The sequence below is a fragment of the Protopterus annectens genome, chromosome 15.part0, assembly GCF_019279795.1.
Source record: "Protopterus annectens isolate FY-2018-M chromosome 15.part0, PAN1.0, whole genome shotgun sequence".
Classification (NCBI taxonomy): Eukaryota; Metazoa; Chordata; order Ceratodontiformes; family Protopteridae; genus Protopterus; species Protopterus annectens.
In genome coordinates, this window is record NC_056749.1 from 440901808 (window position 1) to 440925737 (window position 23930).

The 23930-nt window shown below is 38.1% G+C and overlaps 1 protein-coding gene across 1 annotated transcript in view; it reads right to left on the reverse strand.

Moving 5' to 3' along the window:
* Positions 1 to 808: 808 nt before the first annotated feature.
* LOC122789748 (protein Wnt-11b-like) overlaps positions 809 to 23930 on the reverse strand; it is an 80536-nt gene continuing 57414 nt past the window's right edge. The window contains exons 4-5 of the mRNA XM_044057183.1: positions 20289 to 20581; positions 809 to 2544 (exon numbers count right to left, since the gene is read on the reverse strand). Of these exons, the coding sequence (XP_043913118.1) occupies positions 2370 to 2544; positions 20289 to 20581 (468 nt within the window). The 3' untranslated portion in view covers positions 809 to 2369. The remainder of the gene's footprint in view (positions 2545 to 20288; positions 20582 to 23930) is intronic.

Consider the following 23930-nt stretch of genomic DNA (forward strand, 5'->3'; position numbering starts at 1 on the left):
TGTGGAACTCCAACCACCTCACTTAACATGCTCCTTTGGCACTCTGAAAACAGGCACTTCTACATTGTGTAATTATTCATTTAAAAATAAGAAGATTGAAAACAAAATACCCCTAATAAAAATGCCTTCAAAGAAAACAAAGCATGTGGCATGAGTAAAAGTAACAAGGACCTGGGCAGTTCCATGGTTTAGAGGTACAGAGCACTTTGCTCCATATGAAGTGGGCTTGAATAACATTTCTAGTGCTGGTGGAGTTAGATAAGAAGGAACAGGAGTGAGTGGACTCATCCATTTCTGGGGTTATACTAGTTTAGTCCCACTGCAGGAGTACCATCTGGGGGCTTAGTACTGTGTTACACTGCACAGGGAGTCAGGATTCACACTGGGACAAGAAGTTCACTGAAGCCAAGCACTACAAGTGTGCAGATGTACAGACCTGCAAGCAGAGCAGTATAGCCAGGTACTGTACCACACCTGCCTGTCATCAGATGAAGGGCTGTAAAACTCTAAATATTCTGCAGGATGACAACTGCATTTCTCAAATCTGGCTTCTCTCTTCTAGCTTATTTTATTGTCAGGAGTGAGGAAGAAATAATGTGCAAAGAGACAAGACTGTATCATCATGGGTGGAGGGGGGCTGACAATCAAGCACCACACAGTATTAAAGAATTTAGAAGAGATGTATGATTCCAAAAAATGTTTTATATATATATATATATATATATATATATATATATATATATATATATATATATATATATATATATATATATATATATATATATATATATATATATATATATGTGTGTGTGTGTGTGTGCGTGTGTGTGTGCGTGTGTGCATGCAAAACAACACAGGGCCATTTCTTCTTTTTAGATCAGAAGGGGGAAGGAAGCATATCCCAGTTTCTTTGGGAAAATGTAGAAATGGCAATAGGTTTGTGAGTTAATCAGCCCACATTTATTATCACCATCTTTATTTCTGTTTCTACAACAGGAAGTGCATCTTGTATTTTAGGATAGTAGCTACACAGCAACTTTGAGTTGGTCTGAAGAATAACGAAACATTAAACTCCTCTTCTTTATCAAAATAACTGATGTCCCCAAACAACATTGATCCCTGCAGTTTTTGACATTACCTTAAAAATGCATCCCCTTTGAATGAATGCATGAATTCTGCAAATGCACTTTAGCTGAGCTAATCCGCAAGGAGTTGAAGTGTTATGAAAATGATAAAACTCATGGACCTTCTAATCAGTCACAGACCACTACCAGCTTTCTCTTCACAAATCTCCTCATAGCAGATACAGTACAAGTACATAACAAAAGCCAAATTGCAGAGCAATTAATTGGTTTGAACTGGTTTGGCAGTACTAAGAAAATATGTACATTTAAGGTTCGCTACTTTTCATTTCAAACAAAGTTAACAGAGATTTTTACTGGCTTCAAATGTTATCAGGTTAACAAAAACTATTAACTGAAAGAGAAAGGGAAGGTCTACTAAGATACTGCAGAAGACTTAACAGATACACGCTTTTTTTGTGTTTTTCTTTTTTTTTTTTTGTCTTTTAATTATGTCCAGATACAAGTCTGTCAGTCATTTCAGTGGTCCAAGGAAAATTCCAGAGCCCCGACCTTATGACAATGATGCACTCTTTTGTTGTGAAAGGATATGGTATGTGTGCAGACTGAGTAAGGTATAACACGAAAGAAGGGTAAGGGGTGGGAGCTGAAGTTAAAAGGGGTCCATTCTTGAGAAAACAGATCCTATGCTAACAAAAGGGGATTAATGCATTTTCTGGATAAAGTCGAAGCCTTTTCAGCAAAGAGTCCAAGAGGTCATTCTTTTCCTTTCACTGATCTTCCATTCAATCCCAGATTGATGACTACTCTTTCTATCCAGGTCTGTTCTCAATGTCCACCCTTTCACCCATCTGTTATATTTTTACCTCAACCAATCTTGCAACAAAAAGGCCAACACCTCAAACAGCTTTTGAAGGAGAAAAAAGAAAGCTTGCAGTATGTAGAACAACAGAGCACTTTATCTACAGTGCAGTGCATTGCAGTTAGTAGAAGGCTGAGAACTGTAACCCCCCGGGCACTATTAAAGAGGTCAGTTGTAGTGTCACTCACTAACTGCCAAATGTCTTCAGGTGGGAGTGGGAGGTTATGTTATTTATTGTAGCTTCAGTTTTGCTGAATGGCTTTTTTCTGAGAATTCCTTTTCCCACATTTAGCTCCCCTACCCCCCAAAAAATACAGATGTGTTCTTCTTTGGTGAAGTAAATAGTGCTTTGATACGGCTCATTAAAAATATATATATATTTTTTTTTATATAGCTATTTCCAACTATTCTGAAGTCCGTGGCATTTACTTGCATACATATCTCTCTACTGTCCTTTCACACTTTTTGCAAGTAACATAGCAGCACCAGTGGTATTTGCACTGACACCGCTCGATAACCTTTTCAGTGTAGGCATTGTACCCACGGCCACAGCACATTAGATTACAACTGTCACTGCCCACAGATGTCTTGTTGCACTGTCTGGAAAAGACAAAAAGAAACAGTGTTAAAAAATAAAACAGTAACTTAATCTGCACACCAGAAGTTCAGCAAAGAGCAAGACTTGAGAGTTGAGACAATGCATTTCTTAACTTGGTTTATCTTTTTTTTTTTTTTTTTTTTTTTGGCATTGCTGTATTTTGTAACAAATAGCAAATTATACAGCAGTGTACCTTTAAACAATCTATTGTTTTAGGATATACTTCAAGTAAGAAGACATTTTTATATACCATTTTTATATGTTTATACTTCTAGCTGATTTTTAGTAAATATCATCTCTGTGAATGATCCCTTATCATTTAAAGCATCACTACTTACATATTCTGGCAGGCACACTTTCTCTGTGATCTTGATGACATATCTGCCGCAAATCCACAGTGTATGAAAAAGTGATAATGTTTAACCTTCAAATTTTCACTTTTCTAGATACATTTTCAAACTTAATTTATGCCTTTTTTGTTTCATTATGTTTGAATATCATCAGCTGTCTTTTAAAACAAAAAAAGCACTAAGTACCCGCTGCAATGAGTTTTTCTTACATGTAGTGGGCGAAGTGTTAAACGACAGCCTTAAAATTACATTTCTGCTCTTGTACTAATCTCCGTCTTTGAACATATTCTGCCCTGTATTGCATACAACCAAATAATGCTTGCATTCTAATTTTACTCTGGCTCAGAGTCAGAGCTGAAGAAGCCATATATTAATTAAAGCAGATATAAGATACAACATCCAACAATTTCTTAGTCCTGGGTATAACCTTACATTAGTTCATTAGGGAACAATTTAAAGCATGTTATCAGTATATTACTATTTTTCTAAATGGATGAAGAAGTGGGGTAATGCCTGGACAGGATCAATAATGCAAGAGTGAAACAGAGTAAAATTGCTTTCTGGTTTGAAACCAGCTCACGGTAGGAAAGATGAAATTAAAATTTCTGTTGTAATGAATGCCAAAATAATAAATTTTAAATGTGAAAAGCCTGAAAGAAAATATAGTCTCTAAAATGTCATAGGTAGATTATATATTAAAAATGCATCTAAAGTGAAAAACTCTACAAAAGTAAAACTCGTGTTATGAAAATCTTTGCAAATAAAGCAGACCTGACTTGCACTGTCAGGCCTAAAACTAAAGTTTGAGCACAGAATTTCAGTGAAAACCAAAGTGCTGTATCATATTATGAAGTTTACACACTGATTTCACAATAATTTAAAATACAGAAGTATGCTGAACTGCTACATGACTAGGAGGACATAAAAAATGAATCGGTTCTTTGCGTTAGTGATACATATTCTCAAACTAATGTAGAGAAGTATAATGTGAAATCTCGTAGTGAATATTATAGCATTTCCATTTCTCAAATCCTATTTTTTAACGTCTTGTCTATCACATTATTTATCATATCTATTCAGAGTATGATACAAGAAAAAGGGGTTGATAGTATTCTGTTCTTCCACAGGGGAGATAGTCATGATGTAACTTCAAAAACTAAAAGACAAAATGGCAGAAGGGTTTCATGGGATTTATTCTCCAGTTCTTAGAGTGAGGAGGTGACAACTGGTAGCTCTAACTAATAAGCCATTTCAGCAAATCCTGGGAAAAGGGTACAGAATTGGAAAGTACAAATACAAAACACTGGATACCACTGACCTGTCAATTTAACCTCAGTTCTAAACAAAATCATGAAATCACTGCTGAAGGAGTGACTTTTGACATATCTAGAAGCTAGTGGGGAATTAGACCAAAGGCAGTATGGCTTCACATTAGAAAGAATATGAAAATCAAATCCATCAATGCCTTATCTGTGAATCCTAAGCAGTTAAAAAGAATGGAGCAACAGATTTGATGAGACTCCTTTGGGAATATGGCACTGAGCATGTATACTGGCCAAAGTACCATGGGGATGATGGGATTATGGCACTGAGCATGTATACTGGCCAAAGTACCATGGGGATGATGGGACTATGGCACTGAGCATGTATACTGACCAATGTACCATGGGGATGATGGGACTATGGCACTGGGCATGTATACTGGCCAAAGTTCCATGGGGATGATGGGATTATGGCACTGAGCATGTATACTGCCCAAAGTATCATGGGGATGATGTGATTATAGCACTGGGCATGTATACTGCCCAAAGTATCATGGGGATGATGGGATTATGGCACTGAGCATGTATACTGCCCAAAGTATCATGGGGATGATGGGATTATGGCACTGAGCATGTATACTGCCCAAAGTACCATGGGGATGATGGGATTATGGCACTGAGCATGTATATTGGCCAAAGTTCCATGGGGATGATGGGATTATGGCACTGAGCATGTATACTGCCCAAAGTATCATGGGGATGATGGGATTATGGAACTGAGCATGTATACTGCCCAAAGTACCATGGGGATGATGGGATTATGGCACTGAGCATGTATACTGGCCAAAGTTCCATGGGGATGATGGGATTATGGAACTGAGCATGTACACTGCCCAAAGTACCATGGGGATGAGAAATTATTCTGGAATATGGTACTAAGCATTTATACAAAGTAGGGTACCACTGCAGATAAGAGATTCCTGTGGACTATGACATTTGGCATTTATTCTGAGGAGGCTACCAGAACGAATGAGAGGTTTCTGTGGCAGTATGGTGCTGGGTAAACATCTGCAGCAGGACTGGGGGTGAGGGATTCCTGTGGGAATATGGCACAGACATGTATACTATACGAGATACCATGGGAATGAGCAGTTCTTGTGGGATTATGAGATTGAGAAGAAGTGCAAATTAGGGCACCACAGGGGTTGAAGGGGGTTGGCAGTGAGTGTGTGCGCTAAGCAAGGCACCACAGGGGGGTGAGAGATTTTTGTGGAAGTACAAAACTTGGTATTTATTATGAGGAGGGTACTACAAAGACTGAGAGGTTTATGTAGTGCTGGATATACATATGGAGCAGGGGACCACATGGATAAGAGGGATTCTTGTGTGGATATGGCACTGAATATGTACCCTAATCAGGGTATCACAGGGGAAGTGAGGTTCCTGTGGGAGTGTGGAGGTGAGCATAAGTGCTAAAGCAATGTGCTACATGGAGTGAGAAGGTCTTATAGGAATACAGCACTCAATATTTATCCTGAGGATGGTATCACAAGGGATGAAAGGCTTCTGTGGGAGTATGGCACAAAGTATTAATCCACAGGAAATGAGATATTACTGTATTCTTGTAGGAGTATGACACAGAATATACATATTGGGCAGGGTAACACAGGGGCTGAGAGGTTTCTGTACGATGATTACACTGAGAGTGTATTCTGAGAAGGTTACCACAAGGGAAGAAAGGTTTCTGTGAGAGTACGGCACATAAGATTAATCCAAGGAAGTCTTCCTCAGGAAATTAGATCTTATTGTATTTTTGTAGGAGTGTGGCACTGAGTACACATCCTGAGCAGGGTAATACAGAGGCTGAGAGGTTTCTGTAGGATGATTACACTCAGAGTGTACTCTGAGCAGGTTACCACAAGGGATGAGAGGTTCCTGTTGGAGTATGGTACTGAGCATGTGGCCTGGGCACGGTATGGCAGGGATGGTTCCTCTGACAGTACAGCTCTCAGAAGTAATACTAGGAAGATTACCACAGGAGAGAAGAGGATCATGTAGGATGCAACACTTAGTATGTATCCTGAGCAGGATATCACAGAGAATGAGAAGATCCTGTGGGAGTATGGCACTGAGTATGTAACCTGAGCAGTTACCACACAAGTCGAAAGGATCTTGTGGGAATATTTCACCGAGTATGAATACGAACCAGGGTACCATGGAAAATTAAGTAAAATATCTGGGAAAATAAGATACATGATTCTACCAAGAAATCCTTATGAAACATATGAGAAGAACATTACCTTAATTTTAAAATCTATGCCTCACATTTGCAGAGTATAGGGTTAAATCCTAACTGCTGGCCATTGTCGTTGTGGAGCACTGCATGTTCTACAGTCTGTAACAATTTTCCCTGGCTGCTTTGGTTTCCTCCCACCTCACAAAAACATTCTGGTTAATAGGTTACTATAATTTGTCACTTATATAGGATATATTTATCCTTTCGGCCTGAGTTATGACTAAAAAGGGTCCATGAAGGATAAGTTCACTTTCCGTGTTAAAAAATTAAAATAAAATAAGTAAATATTAATTAAAATCATAGATGTTGCATATAGAACAGATGAATGGCTGCAAAGGTCAGCACTGGTTTGCTTCAAGTAAATCTACTTGTGTAGCTTGAGACAAGTGTCCTTTTGTAAGCATACTTCTGCGCATATTTTATTTATTTTTTATTTATTTCTGGTGACTATACATTTAGTAACTTTATATCCTTGTCTCTCAAGCTAGTTTTTCACTATCTTTTTCTGATTGTTTCTTTGACTTCATCTTGACCAGGGTGCTAGCTATGCTCGGGCTCACTTTGCTCCCCTACTCTGCCCCCATTCCCACCCAGCACCATTACAATTACCATTATACCTAGCTATCCCTCCCCTTCCTGTCCCACTAGCCACTACAATTCCACTTCCTGCCTATTGCCACAACCACCTTACTAATCTGTCAATCTTGTCAACACCACTTCCTCTATATCACTGTCTCTACCTACTCTATCTGACCATATTTTATTCCAACATGTATCATTTTCTAATATATTCTACACTACTCCTTATTCTCTGTATCTCCACCTCTTTCCACTTCAATCTCTCTGACCCAGTCCTATGTTCACCAACTTTTGACTCATACAACATATATCCAACTACTTCATATTTTACTGTCTCCCCTAATCTCTTTACTACCTCTGCCTCAAGTCTATATAAATTATCCATAATACAGGTTGTTAAACCTTCCCACAAAGCTAAGTCAAAACTATACAAACTCCATCTAGCATCTACTACACATTCTCTCCTCACTAAGAAACCTACTTTGTTCTGGAGATATCCATCCCAACCCTGGCCCCTCTTCTTCTCTCCCCACCCACACTCTCCCCAAAACTACCTCTACACTGCCCCCATCTTACTCCTCTAACAGTCACCAATCTCAGTCACAACAATCATCTCCATCCAAATACTTAACTATTTACTCATTGACTATTCAGAGTCTAGCAAATAAAGTTACTGAGCTGCACTCATGGATAGCTGTCAATACCCCATCACATCCTCTCCCTATCTGAAACCTGGCTCAGGCCACAAATCTCAAATAGTGAAATACTCCCATCAGGTTATAATATCTTCCAATCTGATAGACCTGTAAAAAAGGGGGTGGCGTGGCCATCCTCTACTCAAACAACCTTAACCTCTTACCTTACCCTTCCCCAATTCCTGACTCCCTACCAGCTGAAATCATCATCCTTAACTGCCATCTGAATCCCCACAAAAAAATTGCAATTGCCTCTATCTACCTTCCTCCTGGTAACAATCTGCCCAATCTTGAAAACATCCTATCCTGGTTCTCCCACAACATACCATATGAGACACTTATCCTTGGTGATGTCAACATTGATTGGTCCAAACTCACAACTGACTCCCCCCCAACTCAGTATCCACCTACATGGCTTTCACCAACTTATAACATCTCCCACTCGCTTCCATAAAAATTCCACTTCCAGCTCCATCATAGACTGGATCCTTACCAATTCCCCCCACCAATACCACAATCCCACCACCTTACCTGACTCCCTCAGTGATCATCTCCCTACCACCATCTTAAGACACTACTCCCATATTCCTAAACCCCACCTTATCAAAGACGGTCAAAACTACTGACTTTCAATTCATCCCAATTTAACTCCATTCTCCACAACATATATTGGTCCATCCTAAAACACCTCCTCCTAAACGATGCTGTAAGCACTTTCAATAGCATCTTCATGAGTACTCTAAACTCCTTAGCTCCCTCTAGGAAGATCAGAGTAAAATCAAATCATGCTCCCTGGCTCTCCAAGGAGACTAGGTCCCTTATGAAACAAAGAGATAGTGCTTGGAAAACCTGGACTAAAACTAAGCAACCACATCTTCTTCAAAAATACAAGCAACTGAGGAACCTTGCAAAAAAATACAACTAATGACAAAAAGTTATACTATAGCTCTGCTCAGCTTAACAACAAATCCAATCCTCAAAAATGTTGGTCAACTCTCAACAACATCCTCTATCCTGAAAAGCCCTCTAATCCCTCCCCATATCCTAACTCTTCCTCTCAGGAAACAGCTACCCTCCTGAAAAAAAACTTTATCTCTTCCATCCGAAATGTGGTAACCTCTAAGCCAAACTCTACTTCGACACCCACCTCTCCAAGTCCCACTAACACAACTTTGTTTTCATTTGAGCCAGTTCCCATTACTTCATCAAATCTCTACTACTCAAGCTAAAATCTTGCTCTCCTTCCACTGACAATCTATCTCCTACATTCCTCAAACTTGCTGCTGACTCAATTGCCTATCCTTTATATATACTAATTAATCAATCTACTCTGGAATCAACTGTCCCCACCCTTTGGAGATCTTTATTTACTATCCCTCTTCATAAAGGTGGAAACTCCACTGACCCCTCAAACTACCGACCCATTGCCATTCTGTCCCCCATCTCCAAGATATTAGAAAAAATATATTCACTTGCAGCTTCTCAATCACCTTCTCACACACCACTTACTTACCACTACCCAACATGGATTTTGTCCTCACCGCAGCACCACCACTGCCCTTTTCTCCTTCATTCATATCATTGCAGTGGCCCTAGACAACAATAAACTCATTTCTTATCTCTTCCTAGATCTCTCCAAAGCCTTCAATACTGTCTCTCATCCTCTACTACTATCCAAACTCACAAATCTCCACCTATTCCCCTCCACACTTGCCTGGTTTAATTGTTACCTATCTAGCAGGGAACAATCTGTCAAGTGGCTCTCATCCTCTTCACCTTTCCTTCCCATCTCCACTGGTGTCTGCCAAGGCTCCATCTTGGGACCCCTTTTGTTTAACATCTTCACCAATGATCTTTACACCTCATGCAAAGAAATCAGCCCTTATTCAGTATGCCAATGACTCTACACTTATATCCATCTCAAATAACATTCCTAAACTGCACTCCCTGACCCAACAAGCCCTACTATCCACTGAACAATGGCTCTCTCACAACCTACTGATCCTAAATCCCAAAAAGACCAAACTCCTACTTTTCCTTCTCTGTTCTCTTTCTCATCACAAAACCTCCTTTTTTATTACATCTTCTAACAATACAACTATCCAACCTGACACAACACACAAAACTCCTAGGGGGTCATTATTGATGACGAACTAAAGTTCAACCTACACATACTCCAGTGTATAAAAAAAAACAAAAAAAAAAAAACAGAAACTAGGTCTGCTATATCGGAACAAAAAATTCCTAACTTCTGAATCTAGACTTACCCTAGGCAAGGAACTCCTCCTCTCCTCCCTCTTATACGTCACCCCAGTTCTTACCAATATCCAGGCCTCCACTCTAAACAAACTCCAACAGACTTACCATAAAATAGCCAGATTCATTACTAACTCTGCATACAACTCACACCACTGCATTTCTTTAAACTCTCTTCAATGGCTTGAACTTCCCCAATTTCTGCTATCTTATCAATTTCATATGCTACACTCTATTCTTTATAAACCCTCCTTCTGTCCAGGGGTTGGGAGGGTAATCAGTTAAAGGTGTTTGCCTTACACTAAAAAGTGCAGGAGGTTTGAGTCTCACAAGATAGTGGCTTGGCTTAGCTTAAAAACTCACAAAGAGCAGTTAGCTTAGTACTAACCTATGAACCTATGAACCAATCTATCTTCCTTAGTCTCCATCTACATCCCATCCCGGACCCTCCATACTTCTAACCAACAATTACTTGATACCTACCACCCAAAAAGGTCAGTAGGCAAACTACTCTAGAAACACTCCCTTGCCTATGCTTGGAACAAACTTCCCCTTGACTTACGTTCAATCTCGCACACCTCACACTTTAAAAATGAACTAAAAGCTTATTTTCTCAATTCTAGGACCTGCCCTTGCCATGACCCCACCTAGTCTTCCTTCCCTTTATCTACCCTCAAAAGGTCCATAATCAGTACCTCATTACACCTCTCTCTCCCAAGTGTCTACTATGCATTTGCATAATTTTATACAAACAAAAAACATTTATTGTTGACCTATTGAACTATATCAATACAAAATGATGTTCCTAAGCTTCTTTTTAATGCAACTTTAACTTTATGCATGTAACCCAACATATGTGAATCTTTTTGCTATAACTGCTATTATATCAATATTTTTTTAAAATTGTACTTGTTTAAAACTGTACTACTGGAGCTTTTCTCCTTGGGTCTCCACTGAAAATGGGCCACAAGCCCAGCTGGACAAACCTGGTTAACAAATGTCAATAAATAAATAAAGGCACTTATAGTAGCACAGCATGAAAAGACCCCAGTTGTAAGCATGGCATTAAGTGTACACATGTGGGAGCATAAATAAACATGTATATACACACACACACACACACACACACACACACACACACACACACACACACACACACACACACACACACTCATGCACACACACACACACACACACACACACACACACACGCACACACACGCACACACACACACACACACACACACACACACACACACACACACACACATGCACACACACAATGTTCAGGAGATCCCTTAGCATAAAATACACTTTCAAAGCAAACGGTAATGATTTTACAAGTTGATGAGAGATAACCCAAAACTGGTCAGTTGCTGGCAGGAAAACTGTATTTACAATTTATAAGGAGAAGTGATATAGCACGTAATAATATTCTGTCATGCTTTTTCTCAAAACAGTGTGCAGTAAGCTATTCTGTGCATGAGAAAACATGATGTCAAGAAGAATAGACATATTCCTAAGGCACTGTATCATCAACTTGATGGCAGTAGCACTACTGCTACAATTAAGGAAAGCTTTCTGAGGAACAGCAGCTTTGATTATAATTCACAGGTTGTAATACAACAACCGGGGCACAGTAATAACAAGCTATGAGGTACATGCAGATTACCATGTAAGAAGGCTTCAGAAGGTCTGTGTCACGTACACAGCATGTTTCACAGAATAAAACCGATTCATGGGGGACACTTATTTGGCTTGGCAGCCCACAGAAACAGGATCAATAACTTTACAACATGAGTGGAGGTGCCATAAGAGCAGTGCACTGGTATACAACTTTATCTTCATCACTGCACAAGGAGGTGTAGCCCACAGCACGACAATAACACCTGTGTATGGATACTGCCAGCAAGACTATACTACTGCTAGTCATATGACATCTGAGAAATTACTGATGGGGAGTGAGAAATATATATGTAGGTATGTAACACAATAGGAGTACTTATTTTAGAAGTATGGATATACCTGTCTATCAAGCCATGCAATTGCATCCACACTTTAGCTTCACGGAATACAGTCAGCTCTGCAAAGAAGAAGAGAAAGAAACATTTGCCCATATCCTTGCCATCAGTGTATATGGCAGTGATGACTGGGATATGGGCATGTGCTGCATGTGTTGCAGTTTAACTACATAGTTTGCCGAAATATTATATTTTAGCGCTCTTACATGTACTTAACAATAATGTTACATTATCCCAGTTGTTTGCATCTAAAATTCTAGAAAATTTTCATTAAAGTATGCAAAATCAAACTGCAACAATGAACTTGCAGAGAGAGGGTCCCAAAAAGCATAATTACATGAATAAAACTTAATTTTAGTTATATGGGGCATATAGTGCAGGACACATTATTACATCCATGAGCAGTTTACAAGAATCATCCTATTATAAGGGATTGGACTCAGTCACCAGCTTCATGTTAGGAAACTATGTACAGACAGTAGTCCTACATAGCCCTATAAAAAGGCCATTTCTGTTTAGCTGACTTTAACAGTTAAAAATGATAAAAGTTGCAAAGGTCTGTGAAATAACTAAGAAAATGTCCACCTATATGACTTGCTTGAAGTAAGGCAAGACCAATAAACATGCTAACCCATTTAGTGTTCTTTTTTAGGCCTTTTGGTTAGGATTGCATAAACTGCCTTTTAAATGAATTACACTGTATGCTTAATGGTTTAACTCTGAATGAAGAGCACCATGCCTAGACGTATATAGAAGCTTAAGTTACTAAAGTAATAGGAAACAGATCCTGTCTTCTGTTAAACATTACAATCCTACTGCCAAGTATCGCACAATGCAGACTAAATGAAATTCCAGCTACAAATTCCAGACTGAAAAGTAACTGACATAAGCCTCAATCTTTAATCTGTCACTCATATGTAGTATGCAATAAAGGGTGACTGTTTCAAGTTGAATGCAAATAAATAAACTCAGTGGGTGAACAATGAGTTTATGACCAGCAAGAATGAAGGATGATTCAAAACTGATGTGAAGAGGTATACTGAGAGAGAAGCAGATGGAATGAATAGCCTTCCTGGGGAAGGCCTCTAATGAAAAATTATGAGAGAAGCCAAGAAGTTATGGCATGCACACAAAACACTTTAAGTGGGAGATAGGCAAAAGTAGAACACTAGCCGAGAAGAAAATACATTTATTGCTTTCTTTCTTTCCATTTCTTAACCAGGAATAGCCAGCTGGCAGGCCCCATTTTTATTAAGGTCCTAAGGAATCAACTCCAAGACATAAACAATGAGAAAACAACAAGCTATGCTAGACATTATACAGATACATATATAAGACTTATTTCAACTAATACCTGGACTGAGTCTGCAATTGGTCACGTTCTGATCAGTTTTCTACCCAGTAACCAAAGCATAGACTACTAAACAACTAACTAAATAAATAAACAAACAAATAAATAAACAAATACATACACAGAAGTACACATAGCATAGTCCTAAGTATTAAAATGCACAATTAATGTGTGTTACACAACAAATATTTTCTTAGGCAAATACTGAGATAAATTAATAACAAGTGTAATAAGTAAAAAGGATTCATTAAGAGTCAACCCACTGGTCAGGGATCTGGGTACGCACATAGACAGTAGCCTTACTTTCAACCACCACATGGTTACAGTGGCAAGGAAATCCTTTCATGTTGTGCAACTTTTAAGTAAGGACGTGATGTCTAGGTCCAAAGAGGTAATTATCCCACTGTACTCTACCCTTATCAAACCGGTCCTAGAGAATAATGCTCCCTTCGGTATGTACCTGACTAGGCATTTACAGCAACTAGAGCAACCTCAGCGGTTCCTTACAAAAACAATACAAGGTGTAACAAACCTGCCTTATGCAGAGCAGCTTAAAGCTTTTTCCCCTCTATTCAGTCTCCTATAGATTGCTGAGGGGTGATCTATGTCTGGCTTACAAGGCATCCACAAACCCCACACTTATGAATCACATTCATAAGTCAAAGACTACTAGAAATACAAGGTCTAGCGACCTGAAATCTGTCTGTGACTTAAACAGAATATGCTGGAGTGACAGATACATGTCCCAGAGGCTGCTGCTTCTATGGAACAGGCTTCCCATCCATGTGAAGAGGAGTTTATTTATTACCTAGTTTAAGGGCAACCTAGACCAGTGGATGGGGAACAGGAAATTTACACCGGGCCTGGCACCCATGTTCCTTATGGACAGCAGTATCTTATAAATGCCTGGCCCTCAGTGTCCTATTTGGCTACAGGACATCATTATTCTTTTGGGAAAACTAGGTTAGGCTTAGAAAGGCTCCCTGGGCTGTTAGCCTAGTAACAATCTATGAATCTATTATAGTTTGAGGTGGTTGATAGGTCTAACAGCTGCAAAAAAAGGTGGGCTATACTTATTTGTTTTTGTTGACCAGGAAAGGCTGACTGGGTATGATTCCATTTACTGCAGAGGCCCTGCTTTGAAAGCTCCATGTATAGGTTTACAGGAAAATTACAGTTCTTCTTAGATACAATTCACAAAGCTTCACATATAAATTTACAGGAAAACTGCAATTCTTCTTGCACATAATTAACAAGACATATACATAGAAAGCTAAGCAAGGGAATGATACACTTGTGCCTTCCTCTCAACCTGCAAATACTGAAAATGGGACAAGTACCCTCGAAAAGTAGTTACAGCCAGCCAAAAATCTGGACAACTAATTAGCAAACAAACTGAATACCAAATAGCACATAACACTTCCTGCTTCCAGTAGGAATGTGGGACACTACTAAGAAACACATTTAAAGATCAGAGAGGGAACAAATTATGGAAAAACATATGCAAATTCTCAAAGGGACAGTGTAAAATCTGTAGACTTTAATGAACTGCAATACAAAATCCTACCACTCAAAGGTAATTTATTTTTTCTTTGGAAAAATAGAGACGTAAGATGTGTGTCCTCTTTCTTTAAATGATTACTGCTACTAGTATGTTGGTCATGTTTTTTTTTTTTGCGTACTAGGCAGCATCAAAAATAACATATGATGAGGGGATACAGAAAATCGTGTGAAGTAGTAAATCAAGCATAAAAATAGAGACCTACCTCCAAAAATATGCAAATACTATGCAAAGGACTGAAAACAGAAATTTTCCTCCAAAACAGAGACAGTTGAGACGTCTGCTTATGTGATGCCACAGCTGCATATCCAGCTATTAGCAAGGTAAGAAACCAGAAGGGATTTAAATCTCTGTGTCTTTCTCAGTTTTTTTTTTTATCTCAGGAGGGAAGTTATTTCAAATTTTACCAATGGGGATAGAAAACAGTGAGTTATAAAATTTATTGAAGGAGCTGGGAATATGGACAAATGGGTGAATCATACATTCTTCTCAACCTCTTCATGCTACAATCAGGGGCAAAGGCCTAAAATTGGGAAAGGATTTTATATAATGAGCTTATCAACCCTAGATCAGCATACATTTTCTGAAGAATATGACATCTGAAACTCAAACATCTCATTACTTACTGGCTAAAGTCCTCCATAATTTGCAAGAAAATTACAAATTTTACTGAAGACAGAACAAAAATACGATCCGAAAATCAGGACATTACATGAAATTCTAGACAGTTGAAAGGTTGGGGTGAATGGATTACCCATGACGCCATGGGAAGACTCTCCATTTAATAACCTTATATGGGAGTGGGCAGTTGGTATAGTAGCAGTGTTTGTGTGCAAAGCACAGTTGTGTAAAAGTGAGGAAGGTGTTATATTCAGGCCAGCTGAGACCATGCGGGAAAGACAATGGGGGTTGCAGCTATTGCGCCCAGAAGTAAAATGGACGATCTTATTACAATATTGTTTCAATTTTCTTTGAAGTACTGAAAGTTATTAAAGGGATGAAATTAATGCATAACATATAGTAGAAGGAGAGATCTAGCTGTGGGGATACTAGCTGTAACTATTAGGAAAGACATAGCTTGTTAAAGTTTGTACAACATGAGGATATTTTCTAACTGTGCTGTGTAAACAGTAAGTGAAGCTGGGTTAATTCTGAAGGGTATTGCCAAGATTCTTAGCAATTTCTATGTTGTGACTAATTAAGATACAGAATGACCAACAGAAAATGTAGAGGGTTGTGATGAACTTTTGACTGGTAAGTTGCAGGAGTTGGTTTAGTAGAGAAAAACATTAATTTTGTCTGTTTGATGTTTAGAAGTAGACCATTTAGACATGTCTCAGTTGTGTGAAAAGACACATGCAGAACAAGACAGAGGTATGCAGAGGAGAAAAAGAGATGGCAAATGTTAGTTTAAAGCATAATGGATGAGATTGGAATTACCTATGCCGAGAGCTATATTGTTCACAAAAAATAAAGACAAATAGGCCAAGGACTGAGAATTGCAGGAAATCTTTTACAACAGGGCATTGTGCTGACACAGGAGAGTTACATTTCACCACTTGTGATCTGTTCTCCAGCTATTTGCTAACTTGTCTAATAGTTCTTAATGAAAAACCCACATTTCTAACAGTCTGAAAAAGTTAGCTATGTGAAACTATATCAAAAGTTTTGAAAAAATCCAACAATATCATACCTACAAAATTTCCATTGTGATCATCACCACAAATATATTTAACTGGGTTGAGAGGAGCTGTGCTGGTTCCATAACTATGTCTAAATTTAGGCTGAATGTGTAATCACAGGTTGCTTTATTAAAGGACAACAACGGGATTCTGTTATTAAATGCTCAACTTCTCTGTCCTTTTTCTCCATATTTACAGTCACTGCTATGAGTAAAGAACAATACAGCATTTAACATTTTTAAATCTGAACTGTTTCTCCCCACTAGAACAGTACCTTACTGTAGTGTGGTGGTTTCACTTTCAAAAAACTTTCATCCCGCCCTGGGAAAGTTTGCTGCAGGCTCCAATTCATTGATGTCATCAAGGCCAATGAAAACAGGTAGTTTTCTGGCCAATTCCCTCCCCAAACTGACATCACCATGACCATCCTAAAAACCCACCCATGCTGTGAAGTCACAGTTCTCTGGTCCTTCCCCTACCTGTACAGAAAGTAAAGGCTAGAACAAGGAAACAGTATATGAGTCAAGTCGCCTGTTGTAATTTGTCAATCACAGCAGGTAACAGCTCAAATTACCCTTAGCACTTTGACAGCTGGGGAAGTTATGTGTGAAGAGGAATGGGAGATGAGTTGAAGTAGTACAATTCAGGCTTCATGGAAGACTGCAATTTAGCCATTTTAAAAACAAGCAGCAGCTAAAAGCACTCTGAAAGCCTGTTTTGTGGCATTTGCACTGTTTTTGTTTTAAGTAGCCATTGAACCCAATGAAAAGTTACTTAAAACTGACTGAAAGACAGCAGTGTATGCATGTAAAATCAATCCAGTGACAGGAGCTTTAGGAAGCAAGAGGCCTGCATGATGTAATTTTTTACAGACAAGCACTACATTGTGGGATACCTAGAGGCAGACTAAACAATCAGAATCACTTCAAAATGCTAGACTCCATGTGGTGAAACTCAAAAATTGTGTATAAAAATATTGAAAAGAGTGTAAATAGTCCCAGAGTGGTGTTAAAATGTAGGAAACACCAAACCATGATGAAATAAGCATGTTTTTTGAGTCTGTGTGTGCAGTTCTCCTTTAAGGTACTCACTAAGTTGAACATGGATGCAGTTTTCCATAACTTTTGTAGTGAGAGGAAGTAAGACAACTGGACATTTTTTCAAGGAAGTGGAAGGGAACCTTTATGTACTTGAACAATGTGGCACCATTTCTCACAATGGAAAATAATTCCCTCCATGATCTTTTTGAGACTAGGGACTGTGCAGACAATGACAGTAGCAGAAATGTTGTAAATTCTGGTGGGAGGTCAACTACAGCTGGGGAACATTATTTGCCTTTTATAAGTAGTTGACAGAGGAGATGTGAACTGTTAGGAAGGAAAAAGGAGGATGCTTGCTAGTGCAGGCTGTATAGTATACAATAGACTGAAAATGGAAATGGCCTTTAGTACAGAATTTAAAGAGTGGTCAGAAAAAAAGTTCTGTTTCTGAGGTATTATTCAACCAAAGGAATGATGACAGGGTCTGTAATCAAAAGGGTTAAGGAAGTGGTCATCAGAGTGCCAGAATGAGAAGAAAGTCCTTAATGGTTGCTTATCTTTTCCATAATAAAACCAAAATAATGTATTTAAAAAAAAAATCTTGAAATGCTAATTTCAGAAGAAAGTTATTACATTCTGTAAGTAAACTATTATCTTCAGGGCAGGACCAGCTCGAATGTCACACTGATGGGGGAAGGGATGTGAATTTGATATGTGTACCAATAACACTTTGTTTTAGAACACAATAAACTACTCCCTTGTCTGATAAAAAGTATATATATATATATATATATATATATATATATATATATATATATATATATATATATATATATTTATATTTAGAAAGCTTGTGAAGAAACTATTACTCTATTTTTGTTTTACTTGGATCGCTTGTCTGTGTACTTAATAAAGGATCTTCAACTGGAAACAGACTGCCTGCCTTGCTTGATTTCATTCGAATACGTAGTAATTCTGTATAATTATATATTTTTTATTATTATTATTTTTTTTTACTTAAGATGAGTTTAAGTTCACTACTTCTACTACTTTTGTCTGATCTAATTAATATACAGTGATTAACTAGAGATATATGGACTGAAAATCTTCCACACAGAGAAGTTTCTTATACTGTTTTGTTTTTGGACCCACTACACTTGTTTAGTGGGTTGTTCTGAGACTTCGGGGATACCACGGAGATTACTTGTTTTTTGTTTTTAAACTATTATCTTCCAGACCCAATTGATTGGTTTAAGTTAGTACTTTATAAGGCATGTATTTAGTACATTTAACAGCACATAAACTAATTCCAAACCTAAACAGTATTATCGGTTGCTTAAGCAGGGCTCCCTTATTGGACCAACTCAGCATAAACTTTAGTCCTACTTCAAGACAATCCCTTTAGCTCTCACAGTTACTGAAAAGTGCATTCAAATAATGTAAAAAATAAATAACAGTCACCATTCAGGTTACAGTTTTCTGAGAAAAGAACGGTCTTGTAAACAATGGCTCTCTAGATTGTCTCACTGACCAAATTACATTCAAACCTAGACTCTTGAGATAGTCAATAAAATGAGCACAGAAAGGAATATTTTTGGGAGTAGGAAAATGGACTTGTATACCCTTTCAATCAAATTAACTAAATAAAGATTACACAACTCAGAAAGGATTTTATTTTTCAAAATCTAAGTATTGTCTTGTTTCTAAATGTGGGCAAATCACTTTCAGAAAACTATATAGCTAACTGAGTCTCATTGCACTGTGCTCAGTGTTTGACATATTTGTTGTCTGGCTTGCCTATAAAATTCATACAAATATAAAATTTTAATGAAGTAAAGTCAACATTTATCTTTGCATGTGGAATCACTTCTTAGTGACAACTATAATTAACAAAAATATGTTTTGAAATACAAACCTACGTAAGCATGTTAACGACTAGAAATCAAAGACTTAACTGCCAATAACACTGTCTTGAACTGATAGCTTCTTTCATCTCCCAGAGGTATGATATATATCCCACAACATTAAGAAACTTTATACTAGCTGCAAGCAAAATAATTAAGAATGGCGGGTTAAGGAAAAAGAACAAGATGCATAATATTGGCAGGACAGTTTTAGTTGGAATTATTATCGTGTACTGATGTGGAATGGGGTGAAAATCTAGCTGACCGTGCAGCTGCCATCTATTAAACCATTTTCCCTTTAGGGCTAACAACACTGAAAGCCCTTACTTAAGAATGATGAACTGCCATTGGTTAGCATGTAAATTACAATCTGATTTGCCAGAGAGGTGAAGTATTTATTACTTGTGCAGACGATTTAATGATAAGTTGCTGAAAAATTGCACGATAAAATGGGCAAGATATCTAGCCAATGTACCTTTATTGGTTAGTTATGATAGTTTAATTTTGCCTGTTTCCATGCCTCCAGTTCAAACAATTTGTTTGTACTGATATGCTGGACCTGATTTCTCTGATAAAGTGTGCATCAGTCCAAAAGTATAAAAATGCTTCTGATTAACTATATTAATCACAGAAGAGCCAAGCTGGACTTAAAGTCTCTGCTTGCAATTAAGGACTGCTTACAGTTACTTTGCTAACAGACAATGAACTAGATGATGTAGAATGTCAAGCCTTCCTCATCTTATGCTTACCTGTCTTGTGTGCCATATGAACCTCGTTTCTCATTTCTGGTACAATAGTCAGGTGAGCTTATTAGGTATACAAGTTCTGTTTCTCGCACTGGTCGAATATCTAGTTCTCTTGGTACTAGTTGTTTCCTGGTACCCACATGACGTGGTGTCACACGGGTTGCAGCCAAATACTTGGACTTGAGCTCCATGGCTACATCTCGTAGTTCCTGCAGTCCCTTCCAACAAGTTTTCACAGAACAGGATCCAGAAACACCATGACACTTACACTTGGTCTCCAGGGCATCAATCAAAGCCTAGGAAAATAGCACAGATTCAAGAAAAAATTATATTAGTGAATTGTTAGGTACAACAGATCAAAAATAATCATGTAACAGACTCAGTGAACCAATGTTCTCACGAATAATGATGATAAGTGGTTCCAAAGGAAAAAAAAAAGAACGAGGAAGTACTTCTTACATACTTGGCTGTGAATGCACTAAATATATACATTCAGCGACACAAAAGGATCAAATTTAGTAAAACATTTAGGAATAAAAGACAGAAACAAAACAGCAGACAGTAATTTTAGACAGACCAGTAAACAGTGATACCATTTTGAAATTCTTGTAAAGTGGTAACAAAAAAAGGTAAGGTTAGTTATTTTCACTGCAAACAGTCTTTTGTTCTTTTGCCTGGGACTTAAGGCTTCACTATGTTTGCAAAAGGACATTCATTTCTTAATTTTCAACAACTGGCAGATATGGATAACTTTACACTGGATAACAAATAAAACAATTTTTGAGGCTTGCCACAGCCTTAATTGGACAATCAGTCAGTCAATCTGTAATGTGTAATGTACACATAAAAAATTATCCTCATAAATTGTTACAATTTACTCTGGCTAGGAGAGGAAAAAGATCTGCTACAAATAAAAGTGGAAAGCTCTCCAGTTAATGATGTCTTGTCTGCAAAATGCAATACATTTCAAAACAAATGGAATTTGTTTTGTAATCTTATTCAAACGATGCTTCTTTTGGTCAAAATAAAAGGTAGTTGAATCAGAAATGTAGTCTGCTTTTTGTCGACTAAACTTTTAACCAACTGAAAGGGTTTGGAATATGAGAGACTGCAGAATACTAGGTTTAAGGGAGTTTTCTCTTTTCCATAGTACTCTGCAATCCTGGATTTTTGTGTGTGTATCTATATATAAATTTATACACAGATCTCTCTCTCTCTCTCTCTATATATATATATATATATATATATATATATCTTTATAAAAATGGGTCTATGCTGAATTACTGAATTTACACTTCAACAAAACCCACTTACCTGAGACCAGTTGTCCAAAAACCTGATCAACTGAAACCACGGACTGCCAAAAACCTTTCCCTGTGAAAGGAACCACTTGGACATGAACTTTGCCCTGTCATCAGTGTAGTGCGATCTCGGCGTTGGTATATTTAAGTAAGGAGTGCGTGTGTGTGTGTGTGTGTGTGTGTGTGTGTGTGTGTGTGTGTGTGTGTGTGTGTGTGCGTACGTGTGGGGGGGTGAAGCCCCTGACTTGGGTGGGCTTAATTTTGCTCCGTTTAGGGTTTATTCGTGGTGGCCAAGTCATTCCTTTCAGAGGGAAAGATTTTTGGCAGTCCTTGGCTTCAGCTGATCGGGTTTTTGGATAACTGGTCTTGGGTAAGTGGTTTTCGTTGAAGTGTAATTCTGCTGAACTTGGACAGTCGAAAGACAAGTTTCCCAGTTCACAGAAGGCCTAACCAAAAATGGTTGACACCACAACAGTGAATGATAGTATGACGTTCTGCGTTGGGATCGTGGTACAGTGGGGCTCAGGAAATGTACCCCTTTTCTCACTGTAGTGCAATCTCGGAGTTTGTATATATAATTATCAGGGGGTGTGGGGGGGCACAGCCCCCCATATGGGGGGTGCAGGGGGGCTTGCCCCTGCAAAATATTAGATTGGGAGGGAAGGTATGCTGGGTAATGTCGACTTTGTGGAATTTGGATGGGTCTACATTACCGGTTTCTGTACTGTGATTTTCAATATTTTAGTTCGACATCATGACCACTTGATGATCGCGATTATAATAGTAAAATATAAATACAGTAGTGAGAATAAGGGTGTGTGGGGGGCTCCTGGAAAAAACACTTAAGAAGTACATGGTTCTTTAGTTTCAAACTGCATCTGAGCAGTTTGGTTTCTGCTTTTTTTTGTTTTTTGGATGTTTTCTAATCAATGAAACAGCTCTCAACAGGTCAAAATTTAGTGTAGCACACAGGCAAAATGATGAAAAATGAAGAGTCTGTTGTCATAAACTTAATTGCTTACAAGAGGAAATTCATTGCTATTACACTGAATACAGTTGAACCATTTTAACAGACTCCGTGAGAATTTGCATCTGCTGTCCAATATGCTCTGTATTAGGTGAAATAAAGATGCCTGGGTGATCAGTGCAGTAGGAGTTTTTTTTTTCTTCTTTGCTTTGGTATAAGGCAATTAAACTAATTATTCAGCACTGTCACATTTGGACACAGGATTTTAGCTGTATGCCTTATGAATCTCAATCCTCAGTCCTGGAGCAATTATCTGATCACTTCACAGAAACTCTGCTCAAAATGAAAACACAGTCTCATTTGATACAGGCTGAGAAATTTTCACGGCTTTGCTTTACAGTAGTAACCAAAAGATGTGTGCATGTTAAACATATGAAATTACTTGGTTCGCTAAAAAGGAATTTTACACACATGACAAGTACTGAATGTCACAATTTTTTCCCCACATAAGACACAAAATTAAAACCTTTTGTTATGGGTGGTAAACAGCAAATTTATAAAATCAGTTAATAAATCTTTTGCTAAGGAGTCAGAACCACTAGGTGTTACCGACAGGCTCCTACAGCTGCATAACGGGCAACTTAATTTTCCCCTCACTAGCAACTCCTGTAAAATACAATGGACCATTCCCCAAAGGGATCTAAGGGAGCTACAAAACCACCACAAAGCAGATATCAGAACCCAAGTAATAATACTGTAGAGCATGGAGATCGCTGCCAAAAAACTGTTAAATTACATCCTGGTTCAGCAATGCTACTGCACAAGACCAGTCCTTAACAACACTTAGAGAGGTGCTTCACAAGTGTTAAGCATCTCCTATGCACTGTTAAGGATGGGCCTGCACTGAAAGCAGACAGCACTAGTAAACAACAACAGCAAGACAAGAAATGGTTTCAGTTCAACTTCCCTTACACAGGGAATACATAATCAACCACATCAGCACTAGTGTACCGGCTTTCAAAGCCAGAACAATACTTTGCATTTTTTTAACCTTACTTTTGACTAATTTGTAGTACATGGAGAGGATAAATCTTCATGTACTACAAAGAATTATGATCATATCTCCAATCATAACTAGTTCTTGACATGGATACCAAGATTCACCTCTCTATTTTTGCTCTCGAGATAAATTTCTTGGCACCCATATCATAAAAATATAATAAGTGAGTTATGATCAGCGACCTGATCATAATCCTCATTACTGAAAATAAGCAAGTTTACAGGTAAAATACAAACATGCAAAAGTAACCAACAACTAATTACACAAATACTGAGAAAAATGAGCCAAAAACTACTGCTACATTCATGATGCTCACT